The sequence below is a fragment of the Myxocyprinus asiaticus genome, chromosome 34, assembly GCF_019703515.2.
Source record: "Myxocyprinus asiaticus isolate MX2 ecotype Aquarium Trade chromosome 34, UBuf_Myxa_2, whole genome shotgun sequence".
Lineage (NCBI taxonomy): Eukaryota > Metazoa > Chordata > Actinopteri > Cypriniformes > Catostomidae > Myxocyprinus > Myxocyprinus asiaticus.
This window is the reverse complement of record NC_059377.1, coordinates 31,901,546-31,922,800: the sequence shown is the minus strand read 5'-3', so window position 1 is coordinate 31,922,800 and position 21,255 is coordinate 31,901,546. Positions and strand designations below refer to the sequence as shown.

General features: G+C 37.6%; 1 protein-coding gene across 1 annotated transcript in view; it reads left to right on the top strand.

Moving 5' to 3' along the window:
• Positions 1 to 20,386, top strand: part of LOC127424887 (raftlin-like) — a 32,290-nt gene extending 11,904 nt beyond the window's left edge. Inside the window, exons 2-9 of the mRNA XM_051670413.1 lie at positions 13,025 to 13,208; positions 14,605 to 14,716; positions 15,502 to 16,063; positions 18,131 to 18,334; positions 18,521 to 18,630; positions 18,883 to 18,986; positions 19,187 to 19,262; positions 19,382 to 20,386. Of these exons, the coding sequence (XP_051526373.1) occupies positions 13,025 to 13,208; positions 14,605 to 14,716; positions 15,502 to 16,063; positions 18,131 to 18,334; positions 18,521 to 18,630; positions 18,883 to 18,986; positions 19,187 to 19,262; positions 19,382 to 19,756 (1,727 nt within the window). The 3' untranslated portion in view covers positions 19,757 to 20,386. The remainder of the gene's footprint in view (positions 1 to 13,024; positions 13,209 to 14,604; positions 14,717 to 15,501; positions 16,064 to 18,130; positions 18,335 to 18,520; positions 18,631 to 18,882; positions 18,987 to 19,186; positions 19,263 to 19,381) is intronic.
• The last annotated feature ends 869 nt before the right edge of the window (positions 20,387 to 21,255 follow it).

Here is a 21,255-nt window from a genome sequence, read left to right as displayed (position 1 = left end):
GCATTCTTGAGGTGGAGCTTGTTGTCTAAAAATGATTGTTTACACAAATGCTTGATCCCTAGTATAATTTTACTGGGTAAAATCTGCTTTTTAATGGTGGAATTTCCCAGTAGTAAATATATGGTCAGATTACAATATATTTGGCCTTTTAGGAGGAGAGAAATCTTTTCTCTGTGTTTCGTTCTTACACAAACAGACACGCATATTCTCTCACACATAGCTCAAGTATAGTGTAATTTGCTTTAGGCCTTTCCCATGGTGTGTTGGGTAATATAGTTCATTCTCTGGACTGAAGTGGAGTTAATAGACATCATAAAATCTAAGACACTTCCTCAGTTTCACCACTACCTGATGATTGCAAACAGATTTTGTTATTTGGTGAAGTTTTGTGTGTGTGTCACTGTGTTATTATTAACGGATACTAAAACATAAACTAAAAACATTTCAATTAAATTAACAAAAACTAAAAATACAATTTTACTAAAATGCATTTTACCACTAGATATTGAGAGATTTACCTGTGTTAATTTAAAATATATATATATACTGAAAAACAAACTCAAAAACACTGAAAAATCTAAAACACGCTGAATGGGTTCAAATCACATTATGTCACAGAAATTACACATATGCTTGCTTTACCTAATAGGTAATTCTTACTAAATCTGTCAAGAAAATGTCTTGTTCCTGTTTTTTTCCAAAATCAAAGAAATTATATTTTGCACATAGAAGCCTTTTAAGGGCAATTAAGAGTTTTTATATACTGACATTTTCATTTTATGCACGAGCATCACTGTTTTAAAAAGTGGTGGGGGATAGGTTTAGGGTGGGGGATATATACAGTGGCAAGAAAAAAATATATAAACTCTTTGGCATTAGCTAGTTTTCTGCATTAATTGGTCATAAAATGTGATCTCATCTTCATAGGTTAGCTTAAGCTAACAACACAGAAACAATTATAATCTTTCATGTCTTTATTGAACACATCCCATTAAACATTCACAGTGCTGTGGAAAAAGTGAACAATAGGATTTAGTAACAGGCCGATCCTCCTTTGGCAGCAATAACCCAAGCATTTCCATTAGCTGCGAATTAAACCTGCTAAGCGTTAAGAAATTTTGGACCATTCTTCCTTACAGAACTGCTTCAGCTCAGCCATATTGTTAAGATGTCTGGTGTGAGCAACTCTCTTGAGGTTATTCCACAGCATATCTATTGGGTTAAGGTCTGGGCACTGACTGGGCCACTCCATAGGAGGATTTTTTTTTAAGCCATTCTGAAGTGAATTTACTTTGAGTCAAGTAATTTTTATTTGTATAGCACACAACACGCATCATTTCAAAGCAGCTTTACAGAAAAACATGAATTAACAGAAAATGAAACTTCATCGAGAGTCATCATTGTGTAGTTTGATTAAATATGATTGTAAATTGTGTATATAAATAATAATAATTGTATTTAGAACCCCAGTGAGCAAGCTTTTTTCGGCATCAGCAATAGAGAGCATGTGTTGTAACTAAGCAATACTTCTAAGGTGGAAGAATGCTGTTCTACAAACATTGGAAATCTGATTTTTAAAGGACAGATTGGTATCAAATATAACAGCTAAGTTCTTTGCTGTAGAAGACGATGTAACAGTACATCCATCGAGGGTCAAATTATATTTTAGCAGCTTATTTTTAGAGGTTTTAAGTCCAATAATTAGTACCTTTGTTTTGTCGGAATTGACAAAATTTCTGGCCATCCAATCTTTAATTTCATTGATACACTCTACTAATTTGGAGAATTGTGACATTTCATCAGGTTTCGAAGAAATGTAAAGTTGGGTATCATCAGCATAACAATGGAAACTTATTCCATGATTCCTGATAATATCTCCCAGAGGAAGCATATATAAGGAGAAAAGAAGAGGTCCTAAAACTGATCCCTGTGTCACTCCATACTTTTGTTTGATATGACAATTCCTCGTTTATACAAACAAAGTGGTAGCGGTCTGCTAAATAGGACCTAAACCAAGCTAATGCAAGTCCATCAATGCCAACATAATTCTCAAGCCTATTCAAGAGAATGTCGTGATCTATGGTGACAAAGGCAGCACTAAGATCTAAAAGCACTAGAAGAGAAATGCAGCCACGGTCAGATGATAAGAGCAAGTCATTTGTAACTCTGATAAGTGCAGTCTCTATACTGTCATGGGGCCTAAATCCTGACTGAAGTTGTTCATATATACTATTTCTCTGTGGAAATGAACAGAGTTGGGAGGACACTACCTTTTCTAGTATTTTTCGACATAAACGGGAGATTTGAAATCGGCCTATAATTAGCCAATTCTCCAGGATCAAGCTGTGGCTTCTTAATAAGCGGTTTGATAACTGCCATTTTAAAGTTTCTTGGGACATGTCCTAAGGATAGCGAGGAGTTAATAATATTAAGAAGAGGTTCTGAGATTACAGGGAATATCTCTTTTAAGAGCTTAGTTGGTATTGGATCTAACATACATGTTGTGGCTTTTGATGTTTCGATAAGTTTGGTTTGCTCTTCGTGACCTATGACAGCGACGGACTGAAGTTGCTCTTGAGAAAAATTATGAGACACTGTTTTCTGAAGTACTGTGACAGATGATTGCATACTTCCAATTTTATTTCTGATAATTTCAATTTTATCATTAAACAAATTTATGAAATCATTACTGTTGTGCTGTGATGTAATATCTGGTTCAGTTGAGGCGTTATTCCAAACCAATTTAGCCACAGTACTGAAAAAACACCTAGGATTGTTGTGGTTATTTTCTATGAGTTTGCTCAAATATGCTGACCTGGCAGCTTTTAGTGCCTGTCTGTAGCTACAGACACAATCCTTCCATGCACCGCAAAATACCTCTAATTTTGTATTCTTCCTCTTGCGCTCCATTTTCCTGAACGATAGCGTGGTGTAGATCGAGTAGCATACAAGAGACGAGGTAATGATCTGAGATGTCATTGCTCTGCGGCAGTTCTATAGTATCAACATCAACTCCATGTGACAGAAATAAATCTAGCATATGATTATGGAGATGAGTTGGTCCTGTCACATTTTGTCTGACTCTAAATGAGTTGAGAATATCAATGAATGCTAATCCAAATGTGTCATTTTCATTATCAATGTAAATGTTGAAGTCACCAACAATTAAAGCTCTATCCACAGTAACTACTAGATCTGACAGAAAATTTGCAAATTCACCAAAAGACGAGAGAGATTTTTTATTTGTATCTGACAGTGTCACATTAAGCATTGTTAGTTCAAAAGACTTAAACTTATATCATTTATAGTTCACTGTAATTTGCAGCAACACCTCCTTGGCCCTTCAGATGAGGCTCATGTTTATAACAATAACCTGGGGCAGTGGATTTATTTAAACTAATATATGCATCCGGTTTAAGCCAGGTTTCAATCAAACAGCGCATCCAAACTATGATCTGTAATTATTTCATTTACAATTAGTGCTTTGGTTGAAAGAGATCTAATGTTTAGTAGCCCTACATTTATTTAGTGTTTATCTTTTTTTTTTTTTTTATAAAGTTTTACCTCAATCAAATTTTTTCTAAATGATTTAATTAGGAGTTTGTGTTTGGTAGTTAGGGGAACAGACACAATCTCTATGTGATATCTAGGTGACACAGTCTCTATGTGTTGTAGTTTATGTGACCTGTGTGACATCTCAAGGCAGCTAGTAGATGTTTGGAATAGCCAGTTTGTCTGCTTCCTGACCTGGGCCCCAGTTAGTCAAATACTACCACTTTTAAGATTATGAGCCAAAATACTTGAGAGGGGAGTGGTACCTTCCCTGGAGGGATGGAGTCCATCTCTCTTCAGCAGGTCAGGTCTACCCCAAAAACTCTTCCGATTTGTCTATAAATCCTATGCTATTCTCCGGACACTACTCAGACATCCAGCCATTCAGTGATACTAATCTACTATAAACCTCGTCACCACGATGAGCAGGGAGGGGGCCAGAGCATAGTACAGAGTCTGACATCGTTATTGCAAGTTCACACACCTCTTTAACATTATCTCTAGTGATCTCCAACTGGCGAAGCCATACATCGTTAGTGCCGACATGAATAACAATTTTTGAATATCTACGTTTAGCATTAGCCAGCACTTGTAAATTTGATCTGATGTCAGACACCCGAGCCCCCGAAATACATTTAACACTAGTGGTTGGAGTCTCTATTTCCACGTTCCTTACAATAGAATCTCCTATAACAAGGGTGCTTTCAACATGATTCTCAGTGGGTGCATCACTGAGTGGGGAGAATCGATTGGAAACCCTAAAAGGAACGGGAGAGTGGTGTCACTTTACTGAGCGAGTATGCCGCCGAGACGTCACCCAAACGCCCTGCTGCAGGGGCTCTACAGTTGGAACCAAAGTGTGTGTGTTGCTCCCTGTTCTACCCGTATCCGAAACAGTATCTACCGGCTTCTCTTTCTCACTGACCTCCACTAGCGTTCGGATGCGTGCCTCTAACTCATTAACCTTCTCCATCAGCCTGACTAATTTCTTACATTTATCACATGTAAATCCCTCACTGCTGACAGAAGAAGCTATAGTAAACATGTGGCATGCAATGCAGGAAGCAATAACATGAGCGGATGCCATGACTTACCGCAATTGTTTGTTGTTGTTGTTATGGTTGTTCTTGAGCGGCGAGGGTTTGAGATCGATGTGAATCCCTCACGCAGTTGTTTGCAGTTGTTGTGTTGGTTTTTGATCAGCAGATGTTTGTGATTGATGCAATAATCTGTGTAAAACAAAGAGGAGAAAACTAATGCACGCAGTCAAAATGCACAATGTAGACAAGCGGAAAAAAAGAATCACAGTTGAAATAGAAGAAAAGCGGAAAAAAATTAAGCACATAGTAAAATGACAAAGGATAAAATGATGAGCAAATAATTAACACCTGAACACTTCAGTGTTTAGGGTCATTGTCCTGCTGCATCACTCAACTTTTACTGAGCTTCAGCTGGTGCTCAGCAACCCTGACATTATCCTGTAGGATATCTTGACAAACTTAGGAATTTTTCCCATGATGATGGCAGTTCAGGCCCCGAAGCAGAAAAGCAGCCCCAAATCATGATGATCCCTCTGCCGTAATTCACCGTTGGGATGATGTTTTCATGTTGGTATGCGGTGCCCTTTCTACACCATACATAGTGCTGCATGTTCTTCCCAAACAATTCAAACTCAGTTTCATCAATCCACAAAACATTTTCCCAGTAGCGTTGTGGAGTGTCAAGGTGGTCTTTGGCAAACTTTAGGCATGCAGCAATGTTTTTGTTGGAAAGCATCGGCTTCCTTCATGGTGTCCTGCCATGGATAAGATAACTTTGTAACTCTTTCCAGCTTTATGCAAAGCAACAATTCTTGATCGTAGGTCTTCTGAAATCACTTTTTTGCGAGGCATGGTCCACTCAAACTCAAAATGTTTGAGTGCTTTTTATAAGTAGCTCTAACCCACACCTCCAATCTCGTTTCAGTAATTGGATGCCAGGTTTGTGAACTGACTTGAATTATCTTTTTTTAATTTTTTTTATCATCTTTAGCCTAGGGATTCACTTTTTCCACAGCATTGGATGTTTAATGGGATGTGATCAATAAAGACATGAAAGATTATAATTATTTGTGTGTTGTGAGCTTAAGCACATTGTGCTTTGTCTTTACTTGTGACTTTAATGAAGATGAGATCACATTTTATGAGCAATTAATGCAGAAAAACAGCTAATTCCAAAGGGTTCATATATATATATATATATATATATATATATATATATATATATATATATATATATATATATATGAAATTATGGCATGGATTTTGAAAATATGACTTTTATTTAAAGATAGTGATCATATGAAGCCATTTATTATCACATAGTTGTTTGGCTCCTTTTTCAATCATAATGATAACAGAAATCACACAAATGGCCCTGATCAAAAGTTTACATACCCTTGAATGTTTGGTCTTGTTACAGACACACAAGGTGACACACACAGGTTGGCAATTAAAGTTTAATTTCCCACACCTGTGGCTTTTAAAATTGCAATTAGTGTCTGTGTATAAATAGACTGCTGGAGAAAAGATGGTGTGGTTGTTTCAAGGAGCACAATATGATGATACTTGAACAAAAATGAGCTGCATGGTTGAGTTGCCAGAAAGAAGCCTTTACTGCACCAATGCCACAAAAAAGCCTGGTTACAATATGCCTGACAACACCTTGACACGCCTCATAGCTTCTGGCACACTGTAATTTGGAGTGACGAGACCAAAATAGAGCTTTATGGTCACAACCATAAGTACTATGTTTGGAGAGGGGTCAACAAGGCCTATAGTGAAAAGAATACCATCCCCACTGTGAAGCATGGTGGTGGCTCACTGATGTTTTGGGGGTGTGTGAGCTCTAAAGGCACGGGGAATCTTGTGAAAATTGATGGCAAGATGAATGCAGCATGTTATCAGAAAATATTGGCAGACAATTTGCATTCTTCTGCACGAAAGCTGAAGCATGAGACACTCTTGGACTTTCCAGCACGACAATGACCTAAGCAAAAGGACAAGTTGACCCTCCAGTGGTTACAGCAGAAAAAGGTGAAGGTTCTGGAGTGGCCATCACAGTCTCCTGACCTTAATATCATCGAGCCACTCTGGTGAGATCTCAGATGTGCGGTTCATGCAAGATGACCAAAGACTTTGCATGACCTGGAGGCATTTGCCAAGACGAATGGGCAGATATACCACCTGCAAGAATTTGGGGCCTCATAGACAACTATTACATAGGACTGCACGCTGTCATTTATGCTAAATGGGGCAATACACATTATTAAGAACGAAGGGTATGCAGACTTTTGAACAGGGGTCATTTCATTTTTTTCTTTGTTGCCATGTTTTGTTTTATGATTGTGCCATTCTGTTATAACCTACAGTTGAATACGAATCCCATAAGAAATAAAAGAAATGTATTTTGCCTGTTCACTCATGTTTTCTTTAAAAATGGTACATATATTACTAATTCTCCAAGGGTATGCAAACATGTGAGCACAACTGTGTATACAGTTGAAGTCAGAAGTTTACATACACTTAGGTTGAATTCATTAAAACTCATTTTTAACCTCTCCACAGATTTCATATTAACAAACTATAATTTTGGCAAGTCATTTAGGACATCTACTTTGTGCATGACACAAGTAATTTTTCCAACAATTGTTTACAGACAGATTGTTTCAGTTTTAATTGACTATATAATAGTTCCAGTGGGTCAGAAGTTTACATACATACAGGTGCATCTCAATAAATTAGAATGTCGTGGAAAAGTTCATTTATTTCAGTAATTCAACTCAAATTGTGAAACTCGTGTATTAAATAAATTCAATGCACACAGACTGAAGTAGTTTAAGTCTTTGGTTCTTTTAATTGTGATGATTTTGGCTCACATTTAACAAAAACCCACCAATTCACTATCTCAAAAAATTAGAATACATCATAAGACCATTAAAAAAAAACATTTTTAGTGAATTGTTGGCCTTCTGGAAAGTATGTTCATTTACTGTATATGTACTCAATACTTGGTAGGGGCTCCTTTTGCTTTAATTACTGCCTCAATTCGGCGTGGCATGGAGGTGATCAGTTTGTGGCACTGCTGAGGTGGTATGGAAGCCCAGGTTTCTTTGACAGTGGCCTTCAGCTCATCTGCATTTTTTGGTCTCTTGTTTCTCATTTTCCTCTTGACAATACCCCATAGATTCTCTATGGGGTTCAGGTCTGGTGAGTTTGCTGGCCAGTCAAGCACACCAACACCATGGTCATTTAACCAACTTTTGGTGCTTTTGGCAGTGTGGGCAGGTGCCAAATCCTGCTGGAAAATGAAATCAGCATCTTTAAAAAGCTGGTCAGCAGAAGGAAGCATGAAGTGCTCCAAAATTTCTTGGTAAACGGGTGCAGTGACTTTGGTTTTCAAAAAACACAATGGACCAACACCAGCAGATGACATTGCACCCCAAATCATCACAGACTGTGGAAACTTAACACTGGACTTCAAGCAACTTGGGCTATGAGCTTCTCCACCCTTCCTCCAGACTCTAGGACCTTGGTTTCCAAATGAAATACAAAACTTGCTCTCATCTGAAAAGAGGACTTTGGACCACTGGGCAACAGTCCAGTTCTTCTTCTCCTTAGCCCAGGTAAGACGCCTCTGACGTTGTCTGTGGTTCAGGAGTGGCTTAACAAGAGGAATATGACAACTGTAGCCAAATTCCTTGACATGTCTGTGTGTGGTGGCTCTTGATGCCTTGACCCCAGCCTCAGTCCATTCCTTGTGAAGTTCACCCAAATTCTTGAATCGATTTTGCTTGACAATCGAAAGGCTGCGGTTCTCTCGGTTGGTTGTGTGGTCTTTTTCTTCCAAACTTTTTCCTTCCACTCAACTTTCTGTTAACATGCTTGGATACAGCACTCTGTGAACAGCCAGCTTCTTTGGCTATGAATGTTTGTGGCTTACCCTCCTTGTGAAGGGTGTCAATGATTGTCTTCTGGACAACTGTCAGATCAGCAGTCTTCCCCATGATTGTGTAGCCTAGTGAACCAAACTGAGAGACCATTTTGAAGGCTCAGGAAACCTTTGCAGGTGTTTTGGGTTGATTAGCTGATTGGCATGTCACCATATTCTAATTTTTTGAGATAGTGAATTGGTGGGTTTTTGTTAAATGTGAGCCAAAATCATCACAATTAAAAGAACCAAAGACTTAAACTACTTCAGTCTGTGTGCATTGAATTTATTTAATACACGAGTTTCACAATTTGAGTTGAATTACTGAAATAAATGAACTTTTCCACGACATTCTAATTTATTGAGATGCACCTGTACACTAAGTTAACTGTGCCTTTAATCAGCTTGGAAAATTCCAGAAAATGATGTCAAACCTTTAGACAATTAGCCAATTAGCTTCTGATAGGAGGTGTACTGAATTGGAGGTGTACCTGTGGATGTATTTTAAGGCCTACCTTCAAACTCAGTGCCTCTTTGCTTGTCATCATTAGAAAATCAAAAGAAATAGCCAAGACCTCAGAAAAAAAATTGTGGACCTCCACAAGTCTGGTTCATCCTTGGGAGCATTTTCCAAACGCTTGAAGATACCACATTCATCTGTACAAACAATAGTACGCAAGTATAAACGCTATGGGACCACGCAGCCATCATACCACTTAGGAAAGAAACGCATTCTGTCTCCTAGAGATGAACGTAATTTTGTGCGAAAACTGCAAATCAATCCCAGAACAACAGCAAAGGACCTTGTGAAGATTCTGGAGGAAACAGGTAGACAAGTATCTATATCCACAGTAAAACAAGTCCTATATCAACATAAACTGAAAGACTGCTCAGCAAGGAAGAAGCCAATGCTCCAAAACCACCATAAAAAAGCCAGATTATAGTTTGCAAGTGCACATGGGGGACCAAGATCTTACTTTCTGGAGAAATTTTCTCTGGTCTGATGAAACAAAATTTAACTGTTGGGCCATAATGACCATAGTTATGTTTGGAGGAAAAAGGGTGAGGCTTGCAAGCCGAAGAACACTATCCCAACCGTGAAGCATGGGGCTGGTAGCATCATGTTGTGGGGGTGCTTTGCTGCAAGAGGGACTGGTGCACTTCACAAAATAGATGGCAAAATTATGTGGATATTTTGAAGCAAAATCTCAAGACATCAGCCAGGAAATTAAAGCTTGGTCGCAAATGGGTCTTCCAAATGGACGATGACCCCAAGCATACCTCCAAAGTTGTGGCAAAATGGCTTAAGGACAACAAAGTCAAGGTATTGGAGTGGCCATCACAAAGCCCTGACCTCAATCTGATAGAAAATTTGTGGGCAGAACTGAAAAAGCATGTGCGAGCAAGGAGGCCTACAAACCTGACACAGTTACACCAGTTCTGTCTGGAGGAATGGGCCAAAATTCCAGCAACTTATTGTGAGAAGCTTGTGGAAGGCAATCCAAAATGTTTGACCCAAGTTAAACAATGTAAAGGCAATGCTTCCAAATACTAACAAATTGTATGTAAACTTCTGACCCACTGGGAATGTGATGAAAGGAATAAAATCTGAAATAATGATTGATTTTTTTTTTTTTTTTTAATTATTGATTTTTATTTTATTTTATTTTATTTATTCTTTTTGATTTGGGATAAAATGACCAGGACAACATTTTCTTGACAGGAGAATATCACCCTATAAATTAATCTTCTTTGCAGTTATTCATTCTGTTTATAGGACTGTGGAAACACTAATAAGCCCCCCTCAGAGTCAAAGCGTGTATAGACCATCACAATTTTTTTAAACAAGCTTCTCACACCACTGAAAGATGATTGCAGTCAAGCAGTATCTAGATTCCTGTCCTTATTAATGAAATGATTCATTATTTCTGACAATTAATTTTAATTGCAAATTCCAGACTTTGCTTATAAGCCATATATATCCAAATTACAGAAATGAATTCTGCATTCATTTCAAAGAGATAAAGTGGGTTGTTCAAATTTTAACGCTTAACTGATCACACTTGGTGATTATAATAACTTGAGTGCAAACCCCCACAATATGTTCCAATTTGTGATTGCCTCATTATTTAAGATGTGTGAAGATGGAAAAGTGTTTGTGTAGCTTCTAGATAGTGATCCCAAATAGTATTTGGACATTTAAGCCACACATGTCATTACATTAGATGACAAACTATCAAATCACTGAATGAGCAGTATGCAGATATAGCTCACTCCATCCCTTAATGAGAAGTAATAAGTTAATGATCCTTGAAAATTAACTTTTAATTACAGATTCCAGTAGAACTTTGCTCGTAAAAGAATAAATAGTGTTTGTGTCAGTGACCACCATGCATAAAAATGTCAGAAAGTGAGCATGTTAATACATTATTTGGCAGAGATAAGTGGAACAAAATGATTCACACCTATCTTCTCATCTCCCCATTTCCTCATTATGTTGGAGGTTGAAAATACTGTTTTGGCTAATGCAAATATGGTAGCATTAAAACACAGACATAAGGATCTGATTATGATAGCCATTCATATGTAAATCAGAGGGGTTTTATTGTTAATATATTAGCAGTAATACCTATACCAGATCAAATCATGATAACCATTGTATCCATTGAACAGTGGATCAAAGAATGAAAGCTGAAAATAAATTTTATTCACCCATACAGTGCATTCAGAAAGTATTCAGGCCCCCTCATTTTTTCACATTTTGTTATGTTGCAGCCTTGTAAAAAAATAAATAATTTAAAGCATTTTAGCATATCAATCTACACTTCAGACCCCATTATGACAAAGCAAAAACCAGATTTTTGATAACTTTGAAATATCACATTGACATAAGTATTCAGACCCTGAACTCAGTACTTAGTTGAAGCACCTTTGGCAGCGATTACAGCCTCAAGTCTTTTTGGATATGATGCAACAAGCTTTGCACACCTGGATTTGGGGATTTTCTGCCATTCTTCTCTGCAGATCCTCTGAAGCACTGTCAGGTGTGATGGGGACCATCGGTGAACAGCCATTTTCAGGTCTCTCCAGAGATGTTCGATTGGGTTCAAGTCCGGGGTCTGGCTGGGCCACTCGAGGACATTATATTGTCCTGTTGGAAGGTGAACCTTCAGCACAGTCTGAGGTCCTGAGTGCTCTAGACAAGGTTTTCAATAAGGATATCTCTGTATTTTGCTGCGTTCAATTTCCTTTAACCCTGCCCAGTCCTTGCCGCTGAAAAACACCCCCACAAAATGATGCTACCCCCACCATGCTTCACCGTTGGGATGGTATTGCGCAACTGATGAGTGGTGCCTGGTTACCTCCAGACATGATGCTTAAAATTGAGGCTAAACAGTTCAATCTTTGTTACATCAGACCAGAGAATCTTGTTTCTCACAGTCTGAGAGTCCTTTAGGTGCTTTTTCATGTGTCTTGCACTAAGGAGAGGTTTCCGTCTGGTCACTCTGCCTTAAAGCCCAGATTGGTGTAGTGTTGCTGTGATGGTTGTCCTTCTGCAAGTTTCTCCCATCTCCAAACATGATCTCTGGAGCTCAACCAGAGTGAACATCGGGTTCTTGGTCACCTCTCTTACCAAGGCTCTTCTCCCTCGATTGATCAGTTTGGCTGGGCGACTTGCTCTAGGAAGATTCCTGGTTGTTCCAAACTTCTACCATTTAAGAATTATGGAGGCCAGGGGCCTGGGTAGCTCAGCAAGTAAAGACGCTGACTACCACACTTGGAGTCGCAATTTCAAATCCAGGGCGTGCTGAGTGACTCCAGTCAGGCTTCCTAAGCAACCAATTGGCCCGGTTGCTAGGGTGGGTAGAGTTACAGGTTAACCTCCTTGTGGTTGCTATAATGTGGTTCTCGCTCTCAGTGGGGCACGTGGTGAGTTGTGTGTGGATGCCGCAGAGAATAGCGTGAAGCCTCCACACTTCAAATTTTTGTAGCCTTCCCCAGACCTGTGCCTCGACACAATCCTGTTTCTGAGCTCTGCAGGCATTCCTCATAGCTTGGTTTTTGCTCTGATATGCATTTTCAGCTGTGAGACCTTTTATAGACAGGTGTGTGCCTTTCCAAATCATGTCCAATCAATTGAATTTTCCACTGATAGACTCCAATTAAAGTGTAGAAACATCTCAAAGATGATCCAGAGAGATGGGATGCACCTGAGCTAAATTTCAAATGTCATAGCAAAGGGTTTGAATACTTATGTCAATGTGATATTTCAGTTTTTTCTTTTTAATGCATTTGCAAAGTTATCAAAAAGCTAGTTTTTGCTTTGTCATTATGGGGTATGGAGTGTAGATTGATGTGAGAAAAAAATTATTAAAACATTTTTAGCACAAGGCTGCAACATAACAAAATGTAAAAAAAAAAAAAAAAGAATTAAGGGGTCTGAATACTTTCTGAATGCACTGTATACTTAGTCTTTCTGTCCCCTCTTTCTCTCTCTCTTTAGAGGTGGCAGTGTCTTCACTACTGTGTCTGACATCAGTGAGAGAGCTTCCTGTGCAGATGTGCGAGTTGTATCAGAAGGGATTCGTACTGGCTGCTGTCCATCCTTTCCTTCACTCTGGTGGACCTGCTAGTGCTAACCTACAGAAGCAGTTACATCGAGCTGTGCTCATTAGAGAAACACACAGGTATACACACAAAATGAAGTATTTGCAGACTTCACACTGTGCAGTATAGTATATACCTTATATTACCTACCAGGCCTTAACCACTAAAGGCATTAATGGGGAAACCCCCCTCCCTAATTATTTAAAGTAGAGGTAGACCTATATGGGGGCTTGTACTGGTTTATGCTTAAATTATTACATTTGTTCCCCCCTTAGTTTGTTTTCCTTATTTCTTTTAAACAGAACTTTTACTGTTAGTTTTTTTTCTGCTCATTCCAAATAAATCAATTTGTATAAAAATGATGGTTTACCCAAAAATGAAAATTCTCTCATTATTTACTCACCCTCATGCCAGCCCAGATGTGTATGACCTACTTTCTTCTGCAGAACAGAAACAAAGATTTTTAGAAGAATATCTGAGCTCTGTAGGTCCATACAATGCAAGTGAATGATGACCAGGACTTTGAAGGTCCAAAAAGCATATAAAGGTAGCATGAAAGTAATCCATACGACTCCAGTGGTTAAATCCATATCTTCTGAAGCGAAATGATAGGTGTGGATGAGAAACAGATCAACATTTAAGTACTTTTTTGCTATATATTTATAGTAAAAAAGGACTTAAATATTGATCTGTTTCTCACCCACACCTATCATAACGCTTCTGAAGATATTATTTTAAGCACTGAAGTCGTATGGATTACTTTTATGATGCCTTTATGTGCTTTATAGTACTTCAAAGTTCTGGGCATCATTCACTTGCATGGATCTACAGAGTTGAAATATTCTTCTAAAAATCATCATCTGTGTTCAGCAAAAGAAAGAAAGTCATGCACATCTGGGATGGCATGAGGGTGAGTAAATAATGAGAGAATTTTCATTTTGGGGTGAACTAACAATTTAACCAATCAGCTCAAATAATACATCAAAAAGGAGACTTAAAATTGTAGGATATATTACTTTCAGTTCATTCATCACACTGGAAATGAAAGGTTAAGTAAAGTGCATTTCATTGCATACTTTTGTTTTAGCATGCATACTATATACTGCAGTAGTAAGAGTAGTATGCTATTCTGAACAAAGCCATACTCACACCTTACATACATTACATTCTTTTCCCCTGTCTATATGCATCTGTACTGATCTCTACAAATCTTTTCTTATAAGATCACATGGAATCAGATTTCATGAAAAGTCATTGGTTTGATAACTACATTATAAACTGTCGTATATTTTTGTCTAGAGTTGTGGTGTCCTCACACACAAAAAAATTGGTTTGGGGTGGCATTTTAGCACAATCAGGGTTACCTATTGCTCCAATGACTGATTAATACTTTTTTTTTAAGCATAATATACCAAAAGAGTGTATAACATGAAAGATATGTCTTTTTTTTTTTTTCTTTCTTGTTTTTTAATAAAGTGGTTCCGACAGTGGTCTGCTGAACCTGGCGGGACTTCATCTCGCGACAGACATGTGCTACCTAGGTCACCAGGAACCTGACTCAGATGTTATACAGGGCTATGTGAAAAAGGTCTGACCATTTTAAAAAACTGCAACAATTTTAGTTTGAAGACTCATCAGAGAGCACTAGATCAATGTTAATAATTGTTTTGTCTTCCAGACACATATTAAAGTTAAATGTGAAACTTAATGTCATCACTTTATTAAAAACTGCAATGGATAACCCACTCAAACCAGGCTCTATCTTGGTCTGACAATACAGCTGCAAACAGAAAACATATTGGAAGCTGACAATATAAAAGCCGCTCTATAAAAATTGACACCCTGCATTCATCGGGTGTTCCATTAGTCGTCACCCCCTCGCCTTTTCCATAATTGCGTTTATTTGAAGATAAGCAGTGTTGGACTGAGCGTGGATGTGTTGAGACGTGTGACATTTGCTGATGATTTAGATGTACAGTATATGTGTCTGTGGCATGACAGAACAGTGATTGGAAAATATGGTTTCCATTAACGTTTTCTGTCACAGCTTCTAAGAGCTCATTTTAAAAGCATCTACAGGAAAACTCAACACTTACTCATATTACATCCAAATCCCTTTACTTTGATTGTACACTTAAAATTAAAATTAATTATTTACTCACCCTAGTGGAACACAAAATGAGATGTCTCTGTTTAACATCTCCTTTTGTGTTCCATGGAAGAGAGAAACTCAATTGGTTTGGAACAGTATGAGGGTTGAGTAAATGACAGAATTGTCATTGTCTCTTTAAAGGTTGTCAACTGGACAATGTATTATTGATGTATTTTCCACTCTTTCCATTGGTCCTGGCTGTTCTTGGGGGACTTGTGCAGGTGCAGGACTTGGCTGATCAGGGTGATCTTTTTGTGGGGTTTTTGCGACAGCCCGGTGTTGGTCCATGTTTCCTTTGGCACTGGGAACCAGAGGAGCTTTCCTCCCTTCATTCCAGCCTCTGTTCTGTGCATCACAACAGCAGACCTCCAACTCTCAGCCCAGCTAGTGAGAAGAGCCAACACAATAAGGACAGTGCAAATGGAGATCATCAAAACCAGAACATTAATCCAGATTTACAAAACCAGAGGCAGCAAACCAAAACCTTTCTGAACCAAAGCACAGAGAGCAGCCAGTGTTGGAATCATCAGAATCCTTTCACCGATAACCATAAGTTTCCAGAACATCAATATCTTAATGAAGAACAAGAATGCACCCAAGAGCAGTTGCGTGAGTCTACATTAATGTCTTGCACATCAGAGCCACATCAGACCCCGAGTGCTAGAATCCAGGCTGTACTTCCCAGCTGTGATCTGGAAGACAACCAGAAGCTAGACCACAGAGAGCAGGTCAGAAGTCAAGACAAACCCAGCAAGCGTGTTGGACCTGCACAGATGTTGAATCGTAAGTGAACTGGAGAGAATCAGGGTTAGTTACAAAGTTTAAATCAATGAAAAAGGTGTTTTTACTTTTAGATTATGACACGTAAAATCAAGTTTTGTCATGATAAATGTATCAAACATATTTAATCAGGTTTGAGATATGCAATTTAAAATTCCTAGGGGTGTAAATATTTGCTTTGACAATTTATTTAAAGATTTAATAAGTGATTTATTTTAATTACAATTCTTTACTAAAATAATGTGATGCATCATGACATCTCAAGGGCCCTGTTTTAAGAGCACTATAGTTAAGCACAGCGCTATGCCATAAGTCATACACGCAAAGTAATTGGGCATGGCCAGGAAGTTTTGGTATTTTTGTGCAAGCATGTGCTAAGTCTTGGCACAAGTGGGTTTGGCAAAATTGTGTGTGCAAAGCGCTAATGGGCTGAGTCATGTGTAATTTAATTCTGAGGTTGATCTTCGGTTATTCCACCATCTGCGTCCTATTATATAGTCCAAAGACGTTATAAACAAAGACAGCACATTCATACGAAGTTGGTAGTGTAAATTGACTGTATACAAGGAATTAGAAGAATAGAAATATGAACTTATGTTCTTTTGTACATTAACTGCGTCCTTGTTGAACATCAGGCATCTTTCTAAGACAGTGACACACTCTTTTTATATACATGGAAAATGTGATTCTCATCAGAATTTGAATTTACACTCCATTCACTTACAGAGAATGTAAGTATTATATTAGATTCTATATTATATTCTATATTAATTTTGAAAAATGTAATTCATTTAAAAACGAAAAATAAAAATAAAATACTAAATTCAAATTAAACTTCAAATGAAGCTAAAATATAATAAAAAATAATGAAGTGCAAAAAAAGAAATCATTGCAAATCCAAACATTTTACTCTCTCCAACTTCCTCCACCGGCCCCATTTGCAGTGACTTAAAAATCACTCTACGACAACGGGTGAAAAAATACCTATACAAATTAGATCATAAATACAATTGTAAAAATAAAGCATGACCTAAAAGATAGTTTCATCTTATAAATATTTGTTTCATGAAACGGCCACAACAGTGATCATAATGGACATAATTTGATAATCTATTGTATTTGAGAATCCACTGTATGAGTTTGGACATGTACTTTATTACCACCTGCAGGTGGAATCTCCAAACTGCAAATGTAGGAACATGAGTTTGGGATTTGCACTGAGATAAGGCATCCTTTTGAAAGGTCTGAGAGCAATTATCTGTTTCTCTGGAAAATAGCAAATTGTGCCTTTCACATTCGCCCATTTGCGCTTTGCACTGGCACGAAAATTGCACTTAGAATTGGCGCTCTCAAGAAAGATAAGACATTGCGCACAGTCGTAGCGCTGCAGTTTGCACACTCACGAAAATAGAGGCTAGTCTTAAATTGTCACAATTTGGTTTGGTGATAATTTGATTTGATTATTTTGGTACAATTCATAATTATTATTTAGCTGAAGACACAAATGTAACTGAAAGGACAATTTACACTGAAGTGAAATATTGACAAAAACAATAAGCCAGGTTTTACATCTGCAGGCTCAAGAATTGTATTTAAAAAAAAAAAAAAAAAAAAAAGCAATGGATTTAAAAGTAGAGTGTGTAATTAACTGCACCAATGAATTAAAAATAAACATTGTTTCAGACAGCTTTCCAAATACGCCCCACGTCTTCCATTGATGGAACAAACAGTTAGTCCCACCCCCAACTCACGGCGTTGGTTGAGTTCATGTTGTGGTGTCGAGCTGGATGTGTCGCTCAAAACTAGCAGGAATTTTCATAGCGCCACAGAGGCAGTGTTCACAGTTTTACTATTATAATACCCAGTGTATTACATATTAATGGGTATTAAATTCATCATTAAATTCCATATAGTAAATGCATTGAATTTCCCTTGTCAGATCAATGCATCAAAATGCACTGGGCATTTTACGCCCATAATAATAATTACATTTGAGCTTCTTTGTTTTTTAATTTTCCAGCTCTTTGAGCCTTTCAATAAATATTTACCTCTGTGTGTATGTTTGTGTAGGTGTTCAGGTCTTCGCTCTGTACCACCACACAATGGTTCTTTCAGGATCACCCAAGTTCTTTTCTCTGAGGGTTCCACTGCAGGTGCACAGGGAGGCGGGGCTTGTTAGCTCGGTGGACTCACATTGGCTGGATCACATGAGCCAGCACTTCAGAAGTGGTGCACAACTCATTGATGGTTACTTTAACCTTGGAGATGACACAGGTACGATAGTTGTTGTGACATTTAACAAATGGCTAGGAAATATGTATATAGCATTAACTTTTCCTAAACAACAAATAAATATTTGTGTTCTCTGTGGAAGTGTCAATTTTTTATGCTCAACAACTTAAAACTTGATATTTGAATTTGTCAGCATTAGGTTTTAAAACCTTTTCTTTTTATTGTCAGCATCTTCTTCCATAGTGGAGAGTGTTTTTATCTTCCAAAGTGCCCCTGGAGATGTCTCGGCAACAACAGCGTATGATGCCATTGTGGTTGAGCAATGGACTGTGATTGATGTAAGTCTGCATTTGTATCTCCTGAATTCAATTCAGTTAATTATTCTATTGTTTGTGGAACATTCTACTCCCTTTTTTCTTATGAATTGCCATCTTATGAAGGCAGTTCTGTCTCTTAAATATACTGTGTAGAGATTAAAACAAAAAATATGGGGGCAGATGTAAGTGCTTATTCACAAAATTGATCTCAATAGGACATAAGTGAAACAAATTAACATATTAAGTGGTTTAAATTATGCTTCTGTTTTACAGGGTGTTGCTGTGAAGACAGACTACATCCCACTGCTTCAATCTCTGGCTCCATATGGCTGGAAACTAATGTGTGTGCTACCCACTCCTATTGTCAAAGCTAAAAGGTGCTAGTGCCATACTAAAGCCTCATCCCATAGTCAAGTATGTAGTGTTCCCAATGACAATGGGAGCCAATTATTGGATAAACATGATCTGAATTAGCCTTCTCAATGATATGAAGAAAATCAATTTTATTCTTTTTTTTAAACTGTTTTCTTTAGTTCTTTTTTTACGTGTTTCATACCTCTGATGGGTTTTTTTTTAGTGACGGAAGTCTGGCCACAAAACAGATCCTCTTCCTCCAGAGACCCATTCTGCCCCGCAAGAAGAGAGACATGACGGTGTATATACAAGACATTTCTGTACACCAAAAAAGGATTCTGCTAAAATTAGAGTTGTCAAGAAGTGTGTGAAATGTTCATGAATTTTGAAATCTGTTTGTCTGTTTTTTGTTTTCCAGAAACTGTACATCAGAGGTCAAAACAAAAGGAACTTAAATAGTAAGAGGACACCAGAGAGGGAAATATCTCCACTAGCAACAATCGAGAGGGAAATGGAAAGGTTGGAGAGAGAAAGAAGTCTGGCGAGGCAACATGAGAGAATAAAAAAGAATAATGGGCAGAATTTGTCAAAAAGCCCAGAGAGGAGAAATCAGCCGGGTAAAACGCAGGACGTCCATTCGCAGAAGATTAATATCACAAACACAAAAAGAGATGGAATCAAGTGTTCAAATTTCAACAATCAAAAATTAAAAGGTGGGATTACGTGTGATAAAATAGGGAAGGATGTGAGACCTGGGGTGACCGAGAGAGCACTATTCTCTGGAGTGTGCTGACAGTATTTATGCATATTTAACCATTACAATAGGTTCATGTTTATTCAGGCAGAATACACTGTATTCAGGCCCATGCTTTGGCAAATGCATGCGCTGACAGAGTAATGGTCTTGGAAAGATTCTGAGGAGGTATTCCAGGTTGTTGTTCTAAATTGATGTGCATACACAGTGAACCGCTGTGGCAAAAAGCAAGAGATGTGTGATTTGAGCAACTCATTCAGTTACATTGCAATATGCCATTCTCTAGCTAATCAAATCCATAAAGAACAACATCCACAAGATTTTCATTGATTGAAGGTAAGCACAGTAACAACAGCAGTAACTGAAATCTAACTTTGTAAAGTAATTGTTATAGTGGAGTCTGCTAAACAGTTTATGGTGTAAAGAAGAGTTCACACTAATGGCCTTTTGATTACAATAAAATATACAATGTTCAGCTTGTAGTTTTCTGTGTAGTATTTTCAATGTGACTTTACAAATATATTGAAGACATTTCAGCTCTCGTGTAGAGCGCAACAGTGTCCGCCCACTTTTTCAGCCATGTTGGTTCCCCAAGTATTTTTCCCATAAACTTTTTTCCATTGGGATTTCACAGAATCCTTCAGAAAAGAGTTCTAAGCCATGAACCAAACCAACCAGCTCAGAGGTGAATCACGACATTACAAACTTTGATTTGAAGCAAAAAGTGTTTGAAAATCGGACAAAAAGACAAGGGTACAAGACTGTGTACTAACTTTTTTTAATGAGGGAAGGAACTACAATCCAATAAAACATTGCAAATGATGTAATCGAATTCAAAATATAAATATATAAAACCACTGATTTGAAGTTGATTGAAAGTATATAAACAATATATTTAAATTTTAGCTTAAAATATTCCAATATCTACAAATATATTAGTTTGAGTAGGAAGACTCCAGAACCACACTGTTGTGCTCTTTAGTTAGAGGAATAATCAGGGTTCAATTCAAGTTTAGCTTAATCAGCAGCATTTGTGGCATAATGTCAATCCTTCTTTATACTCCTGAGACTCAAGCATGACTGCTGTGCTTTTTCCAATTTCCCTTTTTATTTGTAATTAGTAGCACTTAATAAACATGCAAAAAGTGCAAATAACTTTCATAAAATGTATGTACACATATGTGGACAGCAGGACTAAGTTGTGAAAGTTTCAATAATACCAAGCTATAGAAAGTCCGAATTTTCTTATTAAATTGTTTCCAGCAGTGTTGGTTATTCAAGTTTTTGAGACAATATAGCTGATTTTCTGTAAAGCACCAATGTGTATTGGGAAAAGCATAAATAAAAAATTATTTTACTTGATTTTACTTTTGTTACAATGTTTTTTGTTTTCCTAATTTGGCAACAAAATCTCATTGCACTGTCAAACAAACAAGTGATAGCCAGTGCTGAAGCATTTTACCAATCAGAAATTAGCATAATTAATTCTGATACAAGTAATGGCCACCATCGCCCAATCACTGCCAACCATGTTAAAA